The following is a 13,177-nucleotide window of genomic DNA, read 5'->3' as shown; positions in this document are numbered from 1 at the left end:
AGATTTGTTCAAAACATAGCAAATGAAGGAAAAGATGCCTAAGAGTAATTTGAGGAAACAAGAGTGAGGGAAAAAACAATTTGAGAAAACTTTGTTCCTTCCCCCAGATAGGGAAAGAATGTAATTTTTTTTTTCCTTCAGAACTGTAAGAATCTATTCTAGGGCTGGGAAGGTGGCTCAGTGGTAGAGTGCTTGCCTTGCATGCATGAGGCCCTGGGGTGGATTCCTCAGCACCACATAAGCAGATAAAGCTAGAAGTGGTGCTGTGGCTCAAGTGGTAGAGTGCTATCCTTGAGCTTAAGAGCTGAGGGACAGCACCCAGGCCCAGAGTTCAGGCCCCATGACCGGGGGGGGGGGGGGGGGAGAATCTAATTATTCTAAGAAATGAACCTAATAATGGTGTCTCAAGCTTGTAATCTTAGCTACTTGGAAGGTGGAGACCACTGGGGGGGCATTGCGGTTCAATGGCCAAACATAAAATGTTGGAGATACTCCATCTCAACCAATGGCTGGCTGAGCCTGGTCATGCCCTCTTATTATCCCAGCTATGAAGGAAGTTCATTGCCTGGGCAGAGTTGTATATGCTTGCCATCCTAGTGGCACAGGGAAGCACAAGTAGGAGAATCACAGCTCCAGGCCAGGATGGGCATAAAGTGAGACACTGCCTTGAAAATAGCTACCACAGCCGGGCGCTGGTGGCTCACGCCTGTAATCCTAGCTACTCAGGAGGCTGAGATCTGAGGATCGCGGTTCAAAGCCAGCCCTGGCAGGAGAGACCGTGAGACTCCTATCTCCAATAAACCACCAGGAAACCGGAAGTGGCGCTGTAGCTCAAGTGGTAGAGCGCTCGCCTTGAGCTGAAGAGCTGAGGGACAGCACCCAGGCCCAGAGTTCAAGCCCCACGACCGACAAAAAAGAAAATAGCTACCACAAAAATGGGGAGTAGAGGTGTGCTCAAGTGGTAGAGTGCTGCTTAGCAACTATGAGTGCTTCTCCCCCCAAAATAGTTTTTAATATAGAAAGCAGGAGGAGAATAAATAGATACAATCTTAATTAGGGTTATCTGAAATTTGTTGATGTTCAAGAATGTCAGACAGGAGCTATTGAATATCTTCCATATATTAGATAATTACTACAAAACACCTGCCATGTATTAGTTTCTTCTTTTTCTTTCTTTCTTTTTTCTTTCTTTCTTTTTTTTTTTTGCTGGTCCTGGGCTTGAACTCAGCACCTGGATGCTGTCCCTGAGCTTAATATACCTAAATCATTTCACTCACTTCCTGCCTTAGTCATCTTTTTCGTTGATAATTGCCTTTTTTGTTGCTGTTAATGGTGGTGGTGGGGCTTGAACTCAGTTGGGCTCTGCCTCTGAGCTCTTTTGCTCAAGGCTAGCACTCTACCACTTTGAGCCATGACACCACTTCCATATAATTGACTTTGTGAAAGGGTTTTAATAGGACATTTTTGGGGTATAGTGTCCTTGGGCCAATTACTAGATATTGTCAAATTACCTTTTTTTAAAATTGAGATTAGGGGGCTGGGAAGGTGGCTCAGTGGTAGAGCGCATGCCTTGCATGCCTGAGGCCCTGGGTTCGATTCCTCAGCACCACATAAGAAAAAAGCCGGAAGTGGCGCTGTGGCTCAAATGGTAGAGCACTAGCCTTGAGCTGAAGAACTGAGGGACAGCGCCCAGGCCCAGAGTTCAGGCCCCATGACCAGACCAAAAAAAAAAAAAATCTTAAAATTGAGATTAGGTGATTACATAAATTTCATATATTTCATAAGATTGTGGAATAGTGATACTTAGTTAAAGTCACAAACACATTTTAACCTTCACAAGGCAAATTGTCATTATCATGGTCTATAAAGTTTATGACTTCTATGAGCTTTGATAATACAACTATTTCTTCCACATCAGGTGATATTTACATTTCTTCCCTTTTGCTTAGTGTAAGCTATTCCCTCTTACCCTCTCATTCCTTTCCTCCCATCGCTGCCTTTGAGTGGCTTCGTTCATTTTCATCAATGTCCAGTGCAGCTGATGGGCCCCTCTGTTGTATGTTTTCCCGTTTCCCTCTGATCTGTCAAATTATCTTTAAAGAAAAATTTTCAAGAGCCAATCTAATTTATTCCAGTCAGCATAAGCATTGTAGTTAAGGTCATGGATTCTGAAACTAAATTGCCTAGGTTTGAATCCTATTTATTTCATTCTTTTTGCTGGATGATCTTAGCAAATGTCTTAAGCTCTTTAGCTTCTTAGCTATAAAATTGGGGAAATAGTAACACCTGCTTTGTGGTGCATTTGTGAGGGTAAATTAATAAAGAATGTGACCAGGACTAGTGTCTGGTATGCTGTCAGATACCTGCCATTATTGTTTGTGTTTGCTGGGATTCTGAAGAAAAACATGCTATGATTAAGAAAGTTGTCTTTGCAGTTTCATGGGAATTTCTTAGGGAACCTTTAAGGAATCATCTTATTTTTTTTTGTTTTTGTTTTTTTGTTTTTTGGGTCCGGTCCTGGGGCCTGAACTCTGGGCCTGGGCCCTATCCCTCAGCTCTTCACCTCAAGGCTAGTGCTCTACCACTTGAGCCATAGCACCACTTCCGGCTTTTTTCTTTTTGCTTATGTGGTGCTGAGGAATCGAACCCAGGGCCTCAGGCATGCAAGGCAAACACTCTACCACTGAGCCACCTTTCCAGCCCCTGAGAAATCGTTTTAAATTGATACTTTATTCTAAGTGAAAACTGTAAGAAAGAAATAATGTTTCTTGGCCTGTTGTATCAAAAAATATGACCAAAAATGTCTAATTTGTTGTTTTTGTCTTGTCATTTTTGTTACACAGCACTCCCACCAAAGGCATAGAGAATAAAGCTTTTGATCGCAACACAGAGTCTCTATTTGAAGAACTGTCTTCAGCTGGCTCAGGTCTCATTGGAGATGTGGATGAAGGAGCAGATTTACTAGGTATGGCAGCCTGTCTGGAGAAGTGTTGTACTATTTTAAAAAGAAATTTCTTTCATGATTTCATTCAGAATGTTCCCATCTGCCTTTATTAGAAGAGTTATTGCCCCTTTAGGAAATTACTGAGATCCCAAAAGTTCTAAAATGAAAGCATCTTCACATGTGAATATGCCTATAAATACACTCAAATTAGTATTTTGAATTCATATAACACAATTTATGCAACTTCTGCTATATTCTGAGGATATATTTACACATATGGAACACAGTAGTGTGGGAAGGGGGAGGGAAGAGATGTAAGATTGATAGTTCCTAGCTTAAATAAATCTTACTGAATTCTATTCTATTGTTTCATTTTTACCTTTTACCTTTTATTATGTGTTGCTTAAGTTACATATAATCATTTTAAAGTTTGTGGAGGTATAGCTCAGAGGTACAGGTTCAATATTAGTTACCCCATACACACATCCCCTCAAAAAAGTTTTTATGGCTGGGAAGGTGGCTCAGTGGTAGAGTGCTTGCCTTGCATGCATGAGGCCCTGGGTTCGATTTCTCAGCAGCACATAAGCAGAAAAACCTGGAAGTGGCTCTGGCTCAAGTGGTAGAGCTAGTCTTGAGCTGAAGAGCTGAGGGACAGTGTCCAGGCCCAGAGTTCAGACCCCACGACCAACTCCCCCCCCCAAAAAATTGTTTTCATTGTCTAACACATAATTTGAAAAGAACACTGTATTTGACTTTTCCACTATAAATGTATCTGGTGATCTTTGCCGAATATTTTAGCCTTTCTGGCCTATAGTTTCTTTGTCACTGAACTAACTGGATTACGATTCAGGGTCCACCCAAACTGTGCCTTGCAAGCCAAATCCAGTGATCTCCTTTGTGTGGTAGTAAAGTTTAATTGAAAAGCACCCTCCCTTCCCATTTGTTTACATCCTATCTATGATTACTTTGATCCAACAACAGAGTTGAGTAGTTTATAGCAGAGACGATAAGGCCCAGTATTTGTCATCCTGCCCACTAAAAGCAAGCTTCCCAGTCCTGGCTCTAGGTAATCCTTAAGGTTCCTTTCATCAATAATTATATGATTTTGTCTCATATATTAATTAGATTTTCTTCTCTCTATCTTGAGATTTTTTTTGCAGTATTTAGATTTGAACTTAGGGCCTCACACTTGTTAGACAGGCCTTCTATTACTTGAGCCATGCCTTCAACCTTTTTTGCTTCGATTTCTTTTGAAGTAGATTCTTGCTTTTTGCTCTAGCTAGCCTGGAGCTCAGTCCTCCTATTTATACTTCCCACCACAGCTGTAGTGGCAGGTGCATACAGCTTTTATTGGTTGAAATTGGAGGTCTTACATACTTATTACCTGGGCTGGCTTCAAACCATGATCCTCCCAATTTTAGCCTCCTGAGTAGCATGAGCCACCAAGTCTTGCCATGTGCATTAGGTTTCACAAATTGTGTTTATTGGTTTGTTTTTTGTAGAAGTATTGGGGTTGAACTTGCTAAACTGGTGCCCTCCCTCTGGAAAGGGAGTCCTGCTTTTTGTGAATTATTTTGGAGACAGAGTCTCACAGATTTTTTTTGCCTCCATTCTCTGGATCCCAACATTCTGAGTAGCTGGTAGCATGAGCCACTATCACCTGACCTGAGTTACTTTTAATGTATCTTGCTTATAATTCAAGACCTTGTAAAGGGTTTGAGTCAAGGGTCAATGGTAGAGCACCTTTCAATCAAACTTGAGACCTTAGTTCAAATTCTGCGCTGGAAAAGAGGAGAAAAGAAAGAACTTGTAGAAACTAAAAATGAATTAGAAATGTTTGCTTTTGAGAGTTGAAGTCATGACCAAATAGAGCACTTGCTTAACATGTTTTAGGCCTTAGGTCAAACCCCAGTTAAACAACCCCACACACACTGGGGGGAAAAAAAGAAGAAATAATAGGTTATAAAAATATTTGTATTGGCTAGGAATGTGGCTCACCTAGCATGCATGAAGCCCTGGGTTCAATTCCTCAGTACCACATACACAGAAAAAGCCGGAAATGGTGCCGTGGCTCAAGTGGTAGAGCGTTAGCCTTGAGCAAAAGAACCTCAGGGACAGTGCCCAGGCCCTGAGTTCAAGCCCCAGGACTGGCAAAAATATGCATATATATGCATATATTTGTATTATTTTAACTATACTACACACTATACTGGTCTCAGAAGGTTCTATTTGTCCATCCTTGTGAATGTAGTATGGTATGATACTGTTTACATTAAGTTATGTTAAATGTATTGCTCACCAGATATGTCATTGGTATTGTGACTTTTCTTCTTTCTCCATAAATTCAGCAAGTTGTAGCATATGCCTGTAATCCCCACACTCAAGGCTAAGACAGGACAGGAGGATCATGAGCATAAGACTAGAAGGCCAGCCTGGGCTACATAGTAAGAGCCTACTTTAAATTTAAAGAAAAAAAGGAGCAACAAAATTCCCTACAAGTTTCTACTAAGAAAGATTTGAAAGTATGTACACTTATTACTAAATATAGAGATCCCTACTGTTTGGAAATATATAAAGAGAATGCTACTATTAAAATCTTAGTAAAACATTGGCAGAAATTGGGTAAATTGTATTTCTCAAGGAAGGCTCAGAAGATTAATTCTTGAGAAATATTCCATTTTTACATGCATATTTGCATCCTAGTCTTTGTTTACACATGAAAAATTCCTTTTAAGATTTTTTTTTTTTTTTGCACTGGTCATGGGCCCTGAACTCTAGGCCTGGGCACTGTCCCTCAGCTCTTCAGCTCAAGGCTAGCATTCTACCACTTGAGCCACAGCACCACTTCCAGCTTTTTCTGTTTATATGGTACTGAGGAATCGAACCCAGGGCCTCATGCATGCAAGGCAAGCACTCTACCACTGAGCCGCCTTCCCAGCCCCCTTTTGAGATTTGAATGACTTAAGAAAATGAGTCCCTGACAAAATTTAGGTACAGATGCAAAAATGTTAGGAAGAATTTTTTTTTTTTTTTTTTTGTCATTTGGTTTGAACTCTGGGCCTGCGCACTGTCTCTGAGCTCTTCAGCTCAAGGTAAGTGCTCTACCACTTGAGCCACAGTACCATTTCCAGTTTTCTGGTGGTTAATTGGAGATAGGAGTCTCACAGACTTTCCTGCCTAGGCTGGCTTTGAACTTCGATCCTCAGATCTCAGCCTCCTGAGTAGCAGAGATTACAGGTGTGAGCTACTGATGCCCTGCTAATTTGAATTATTTTTATTTTTATTTTTTATTTTTTTATTTTTGGGTCCAGTCGTGGGGCCTGAACTCTGGGCCTGGGCACTGTCCCTGTCCCTCAGCTTTCAGTTCAAGGCTAGTGCTCTACCACTTGAGCCACAGCGCCACTTCCGGCTTTTTTTCTTTTTGCTTATGTGGTGCTGGGGAATCGAACCCAGGGCCTCATGCATGCAAGGCAAGTGCTCTACCACTGAGCCACCTTCCCAGCCCCTAATTTGAAATTTTTTAATGAAAATTTTATATTCAAATTAAGATAGTAAAATTCACCTTTTTTTTTTCTGTATATACATTTTTGAGTTTTGACAAATGCATAGAGTTGTAACTCCCACCAGAATCAATATACTTTGCCTGCCAAAGTTTCCTTCATTATTATATCTTTTGAATATAATTTGTTACACTATTGCCCATTAGTAAGTGGTATAGTTTTTTATATTGGTGGTACAATACTCTTATTCCTGTAAAGAATTAAGCCTCTTAGCACTTTGAAGTAATTGTGATTAGACTGGGAAATTGTCTCAAGTGGTAGAAAGGCCCTGAATTCAATCCTTAATACCACCAAGAAAAGAGAAAGAATTGTCTTTTACTTAAATCAAAAGTCAGAAAATTAATAGTAACAGATTAAAATAAAAATCCTTAGGGGTTTTTTCCCCATGAAGATGAAAGACCATAAACTATTTTTTGCAGTGAAGATAATAGTTTATTATCTCTAGAATATTTCAGATTAGAATATTTTAATATGTTAAGGTTAATGACATGCAACCAAACAAATACTTTGGGTCATGTTTGTTCCTCGGCTCAGTGCAGTTCAGTGGTAACATTGAGGGGAATTCTCATTTGGATGTAATTAAACTAACAAAGATGTTCCCTAATATTCTTTAGTTGACCTTGGATTCACACGTAGGTACTACAGTGCAATTCTTTAATTCTTTTATCACTTCTCTAGATAATCTGTTACTATAAAATTCTTCTGTTGTTTTGGGACTAAATTAATATACTTATTTATTTTATTTTACTTATTTTTTGCCAGTCCTAGGGCTTGAACTCAGCGCCTAGGCGCTGTTCCTAAGCTTTCTTACTCATGACTTACATGCTACGACTTGAGCCACAGCTCCATTTGCAGCTTTTTGGTGTTTAACTGGAGCTGAGAGTCTCACAAATTTTCCTACTCAGGCTGGATTTGGACCGAGATCTTCAGATCTCAACCTCCTGAGAAGCTAGGATTATATTCATAAGCCTCTGGCACCTGGCTTAAATATATTTTAATCATTTATACATGGACTTAGTAGTTAGATTATTTCTGATTTTTATAGTTTAAAAGAGATAACTTCAAACAGTTTGACCTTTTATCTTGATTTATCACATCCCTTGACTTTCTTTTCTTTTTTTTTATTGTGAAAATACCATACAGAGGGGTTATAATTACATGGGCAAGATAATGAGTACATTTCTTATCAAGCATTGTTGCCTCCTCCTTTGTTTCCCCTTCCCATCCCTTCCCATCTCCTCTTCTTCCCCTTGACTTTATTTTCTGAGGGTCTTTTTTTTATTAACTCTAAAACACTTGTTCCATGGTTCCCCTCTAGAATCTGGAAGTCATATTGGGTCATATATTTAACTTCTGAAGCTTTATTTCTCATTACTTATTTTTAACTGCACTATCTTTACTAATTTCCTCCCATAACTTAAATTTATCCAGGACTTTTCTTTTTAAAAAATAAAAGTACTGGGCAGGGAAGGTGGCTCAGTGGTAGAGTGCTTGCCTTGCATGCATGAGGCCCTGGGTTCAATTCCTCAGCACCACATAAGCTAAAAGAAAAAAGTCAGAGGTGGCGCTGTGGCTCAAGTGGTAGAGCACTAGCCTTGAGCTGAATAGCTGAGGGACAGCGCCCAGGCCCAGAGTTCAGGCTCCACGACTGGACCCAAAAAAATAAAATAAAATAAAGTACTGTCTGTTACCTTGTAACTTTATTGCCTATCACCTGTTACTCATTATTCTCCCATGGTTATGCTTTTATGGCTACAACATTGATAAGATGTCTTCATTATTCTAGATATTGGCAATATACATCAGAAGATATGGGTAATTGTCAGGATTTCTCCAGTTCTACTTGGTCTTCATCTCAGTGCCATCTAGCATTCTCCATTGTACTCATTATGCCTGAAACAGCCTTCTTGTTTGGTGTAGCCATTGGTTCCTTCTCAATTATTATATGTGACCTCTCAAGAACAATTTTATTTTGAACCCTTCTGTATTGAGTTTCCTTGATAATCAGACTTGCCTACATCCTTTCCTGATTCTAACTGTTCGCCTTAATAGGATGAACTTCCTCTGTTCTGATAGAGTGGGTGTGTCCATGCACTGGTCCTGTGCCAGCACCCTACCAAATAGGTTAGCTAGAGTTTTTTGGTAGTTTGTCTTATGGCCTTGCCTGCTCTGGCTGGCTTGTGAACTGGGATCCTCAGATCCTCAGCTGCCTGAGTAGCTAGGATTACAGGTATAAGCCACCACCAGCACCTGATATTTCTTAGTTTTTATGTCAAATTAATTTTTATCTTTGTCTCAGATCTCTTGCTGCAACCCCAAACTATTAATTCTAAACTTCCTGCTAGATGCTTCTTCAATGACTTGTAGACTACATTTGATATGGGGCTTGAATTGTGGGCCTGGGGACTGTCCTTGAGCTCTTCATCTCAAGGCTAGCAGTCTACCTCTTGTGCCACAGCGCCACTTCCATTTTTCTGGTGGTAAATTGGAGATAAGAGTCTCATGGACTTTCCTGCCCTGGCTGGCTGGCTTTGAATGGTGATCCTCAGATCTCAGTCTTCTAAGTAGCTAGGATTACAGGTGTGAGCCACCAGTGCTCGGCTTCATCATCTTTTTTGACTGTCCTTTGAGACTTCCTTAGAATAACCAAACACCTCCCCATCACTCAGTCCTCTAGCTTAGATCTCCCATTCTTCTCTCAAAGCCAATCTCCAGCTGTTTTTACTCTCTGTATAAATGATATCATCTCCAAGGATTCCATTTCTGTCCTTAAGTAAAGCTGAATTGTCCCTGATTTGAATTCTCTTGTCACTCTTTGAATTTTACAATTTGCCATGTACTTTCCTCACTGCATTTACTATAGGTTCAATATGGCCCACACAGCTTTTTCTTGCTTGCATTTTTACCATACAGGACAACTAGATGAATGGGATTATGATCTATCTCACACTTTTGTGATAAAACTTTTTTTGTGTGTGCTGGTATTGGGGCTTGAACTCAGGGCCTGGGCACTGTCCCTGAGTTTTTGTGCTCAAGGCTAACACTCTCCCTCTTGAGTCACAGTTAAATGGAGGAAAGATTCTCACAGATTTTTTTGCCCAGGCTGGTTTTGAGCCATGAACCTCAGATCTTAGCTTCCTGAGGCATATGAGCCACCGTTTAAAAGGCTTAAAAACCTTTTAAAGGAGAATTTTTTTGTTTTTGTTTTTTCGGTCATGGGGCCTGAACTCTAGGCCTGGACACTGTCCCTCAGCTCTTCAGCTCAAGGCTAGTGCTCTACTACTTAAGCCATAGTGCCACTTCTGTTTTTTTTTTTCCTGCTTATGTGGTGCTGAGGAATCGAACCCAGGGCGTCATGCATGCAAGGCAAGTACTCTACCACTGAGCCACCTTCCCAGCCCCTTAAAGGAGAATTTTTAAGAGAACAAAGCACCTTTGGAAAAATACACTCTTTAGTGATTGTATTCATTTTTGAAGCCCTTCTGTGGATATAGCTTGACTTACTGATGCTAAAATCTAAATGAAACTGCTATAGTTTAAAAACTACCAGGAAGGATTGTTTGTTTTTGCCTATTTTTAATCAGTAAAATGTCCAAGTATATTACACTTTATTCTTTCAGTCTTGAATAGGTATAAGGTCATTTCATCATACTTTTCTTAAGTCTATAATGAGTTTGTAAGAATATATTTTAAAGTAAAAATTTTAGGTAATCCTGTTTATACTAGATTTTAAGAAAACTTCATTGAGACTCCATAAATTTATTGTAAACTTTAAAACCTTTATTATAGGATATGTTTCTCATTACATATTTCAGTTTTTTATTTGTAGTATTTATACTTGTATTTAGCTAAAGATTTCTCTGTATCATTTCCATTTTTTGTCACCTCTCTCATTTTAAAATAAATGAGTTTAGTTCTGAACACAGCTTTCTGAAAACAGTCTAATTGAGTTTCTCATTCATTTTTCTCTTGGGCTGCTTACCCAGGAGAATATTCTGGTGTGTATCCTTTTAAATACTTACATATAACTGCTTTTTAAGCTAGGTATTCCTGGCTGCTATTTTCATTTAATGCTTTCTCATCGTGTGTGTGTGTGTGTGTGTGTGTGTGTGTGTGTGTGTGTGTGTGTGTGTGTGTGTGTGCGTGCGTGTGCGTGCGTGTGTGTGTGTGTGTGTGTGTGTGTGTGTGTGCATGTGTGTGCGCTCAATTTTTTTGCTCTGCATATATTTTCAGCTTTCATGCTTATCTAAATGATAGTTTACATCACGGTTTTTATATACTTTTTCAAGTAACCTAAATTCTTATTTCTTCTGTCTCTGTAGCTTTTGAAAACTTCACTGTATGTTGGCAAAAATCATTTTGCTACTGGAATTTGAACTTATTCTCGCTCCCAGTTTGTCATGAATGCATAGATAGTTAAATGTCAGCATTGAATTTTTAGTATTTTATTTATTTTAAAATCTGGAATATATGGGCTGGGAATGTGGCTTAGTAGTAGAGTGCTTGCCTAGCATGCATGAAGCCCTGGGTTTGATTCCTCAATACCATATACCCAGAAAAAGCCAGAAGTGGCACTATGGTTCAAGTGGTAGAGTGCTAGCCTTAAACAAAAAGAAGCTCAGGGATAGTCTCAGCCCTGAGTTCAAGCCCCAGGACTGGCAGGGAAAAAAAATCTGGAATATTAACTTTAGAAAAAGTAAAAGAAAGCCAGACAGCAGTGGCTCACACCTGTAATACTCTGGAAGCTGAGATCTGAGGATTGAGATTCAAAGCCAGCCTGGACAGAAAAGTCCATGAAACACTTATCTCCAATAAACTATACAGAAAAAGCTGGAAGTGGCACTGTGGATCAAATGGTAGAGTGGTAGCCTTGAGCAAAACAGCTCAGGGACATGGGAAATCATCCAGGCACTGAGTTCAAGCCCCACAACCAACCAAAAAAATAAAATAAATGGACATGTTAAAATTCTTTCCAAAGAAACATTTTATGTACCTGAGCTTATGTATTACTTCTCCCATGATGTTTTTCAACATATGCTAATAACTTATTGGGTTGAGTGAGTGAGGGGCTTTTGGTTTTATTGCTTTGATAGTCTATAAATTCCTATTTCACTTCTTTGGTTTCTTTTTTTTTTTTTTTTTGGTAATGGGGCCTGAACTCTGGGCCTGGGTACTGTCCCTTAGCTCTTTAGCTCAAGGATAGCACTCTACCCCTTGAGCCACAGTGCCACTTCCGGCTTTTTCTGCTTATGTGGTGCTGAGGAATCAAACCCAGGGCGTCATGCATGCAAGGCATGCATTTTACCACTGAGCCGCCTTCCCTGCCCCCCTTCTTTGGTTTCTTATGAGAAACAAATTTAATAGCTGTGTTCTCCTGAAAGACTATTACATTGGATCTTGCATTGAATGCTCTACAAGGCTATCTATCTGTATACCTATTCATTAACTTATTAACCACAAGTCTGTATGATAACAGCTATATCTTATTTCATATATAGCACTTTGTAGGAAACTTTGAATTATTGATTTGCAGTTTCAGGTGTAATTGTATTCAATTCTATTATGAGAAAGAATTGGTAGAGCACATTTTAAGTGTATCAGAACACCCTTATAAATGAAGGAAATCATCTTTATTTCTATTTTTTGCACATCAGTATGCATTAAATCATAACATTGTGAGTCCAGATTTTTTTCTTATCATACAAAGAACTTTATAGATTAATAATCTGTTTTCATGCTGTTTATTACATAAAACATTTCTTGTTCTTTGTTTTTGCTTTACATGGGATGCATGGGCTTTAAGACCATAATTTCTTTGGTAAGGTTTCATCTGTCTTTAGCATAAGACTTGATTTTTAGGCAACAATATCAGTTGTGATTTAGAAATAGTTTCTGATCCACATTAATGCTATTCTTTTTTCCTTCAAGTTATTAGTTAGAAGAAAAGTCTTGGTCCTTTTGAAATATTATCTGGAAGAAAAGGAATATATTCTAACAGATTTAAAAATTGGCCAACAAGCGCTGGTAATGGTAACATACAACTTTACCCAGCTTGTTGAAAGGCTGAGGCAGGAGAATCACTTAAGTCTAAAAATTGGATCCCAGTCCAAGACCCTGCTTCAAAACAACACAAACAAAACAGAAAAGAATTGACCAACAAATTCATTGCCTTTGTTCTGTGATGAATAATTTGTAATTGTACAATCTTAAAAGTATCAAATGAAGTATAAACAAAATAAAATTACTTAGACTTATAAAAGTTATGGCTATAGCTTATATATTTTATAAATTTATCTTCAAATTCTTTATTATTTTTGTTTTGATAGGAATGGGTCGGGAAGTTGAGAATCTCATACTAGAGAATACACAACTATTAGAAACCAAGTAAGTATAGAGTCTTTATTTATTTATTTGGAAGTGTTAAGGAATTGGACTCAAGGCCTCCCACTTGCAAGGCAAGGTATGAGAATTTTAACAAGGAACAAAAATAATGACTTTCTATCCAAGTCACATGACATTTCATTACTTTCACACAGCACTGTATGTCTCCTTACTTCATCTCGCACATGTGCACACACACTTACGGAATAGGTATAGGACCTACATTGACCTAATCACTTAATTTTGTTGCTCTGTTTTTTTATTTGGTGTTGTTTTTTGCAGAAACATTTTT

At 38.9% G+C, this 13,177-nt stretch overlaps 1 protein-coding gene across 7 annotated transcripts in view; it reads left to right on the top strand.

Annotated features, from left to right (window-relative positions):
- The window catches only part of Spag9 (sperm associated antigen 9), a 128,543-nt gene that overhangs the window by 76,937 nt on the left and 38,429 nt on the right, over nt 1-13,177 (top strand). For all 7 annotated transcript variants that reach the window (XM_042670800.1, XM_042670791.1, XM_042670784.1 and 4 more), the window contains 2 exons: nt 2,844-2,965; nt 12,831-12,888. In XM_042670800.1, coding sequence (XP_042526734.1) covers nt 2,844-2,965; nt 12,831-12,888 — 180 coding nt within the window. The remainder of the gene's footprint in view (nt 1-2,843; nt 2,966-12,830; nt 12,889-13,177) is intronic.

The sequence above is a fragment of the Dipodomys spectabilis genome, unplaced genomic scaffold, assembly GCF_019054845.1.
Source record: "Dipodomys spectabilis isolate Male_0828 unplaced genomic scaffold, ASM1905484v1 ptg000018l, whole genome shotgun sequence".
NCBI classification, from domain to species: Eukaryota; Metazoa; Chordata; class Mammalia; order Rodentia; family Heteromyidae; genus Dipodomys; species Dipodomys spectabilis.
Note: the sequence above shows the minus strand (reverse complement) of the source record. Positions and strands in the feature narration are given on the sequence as shown.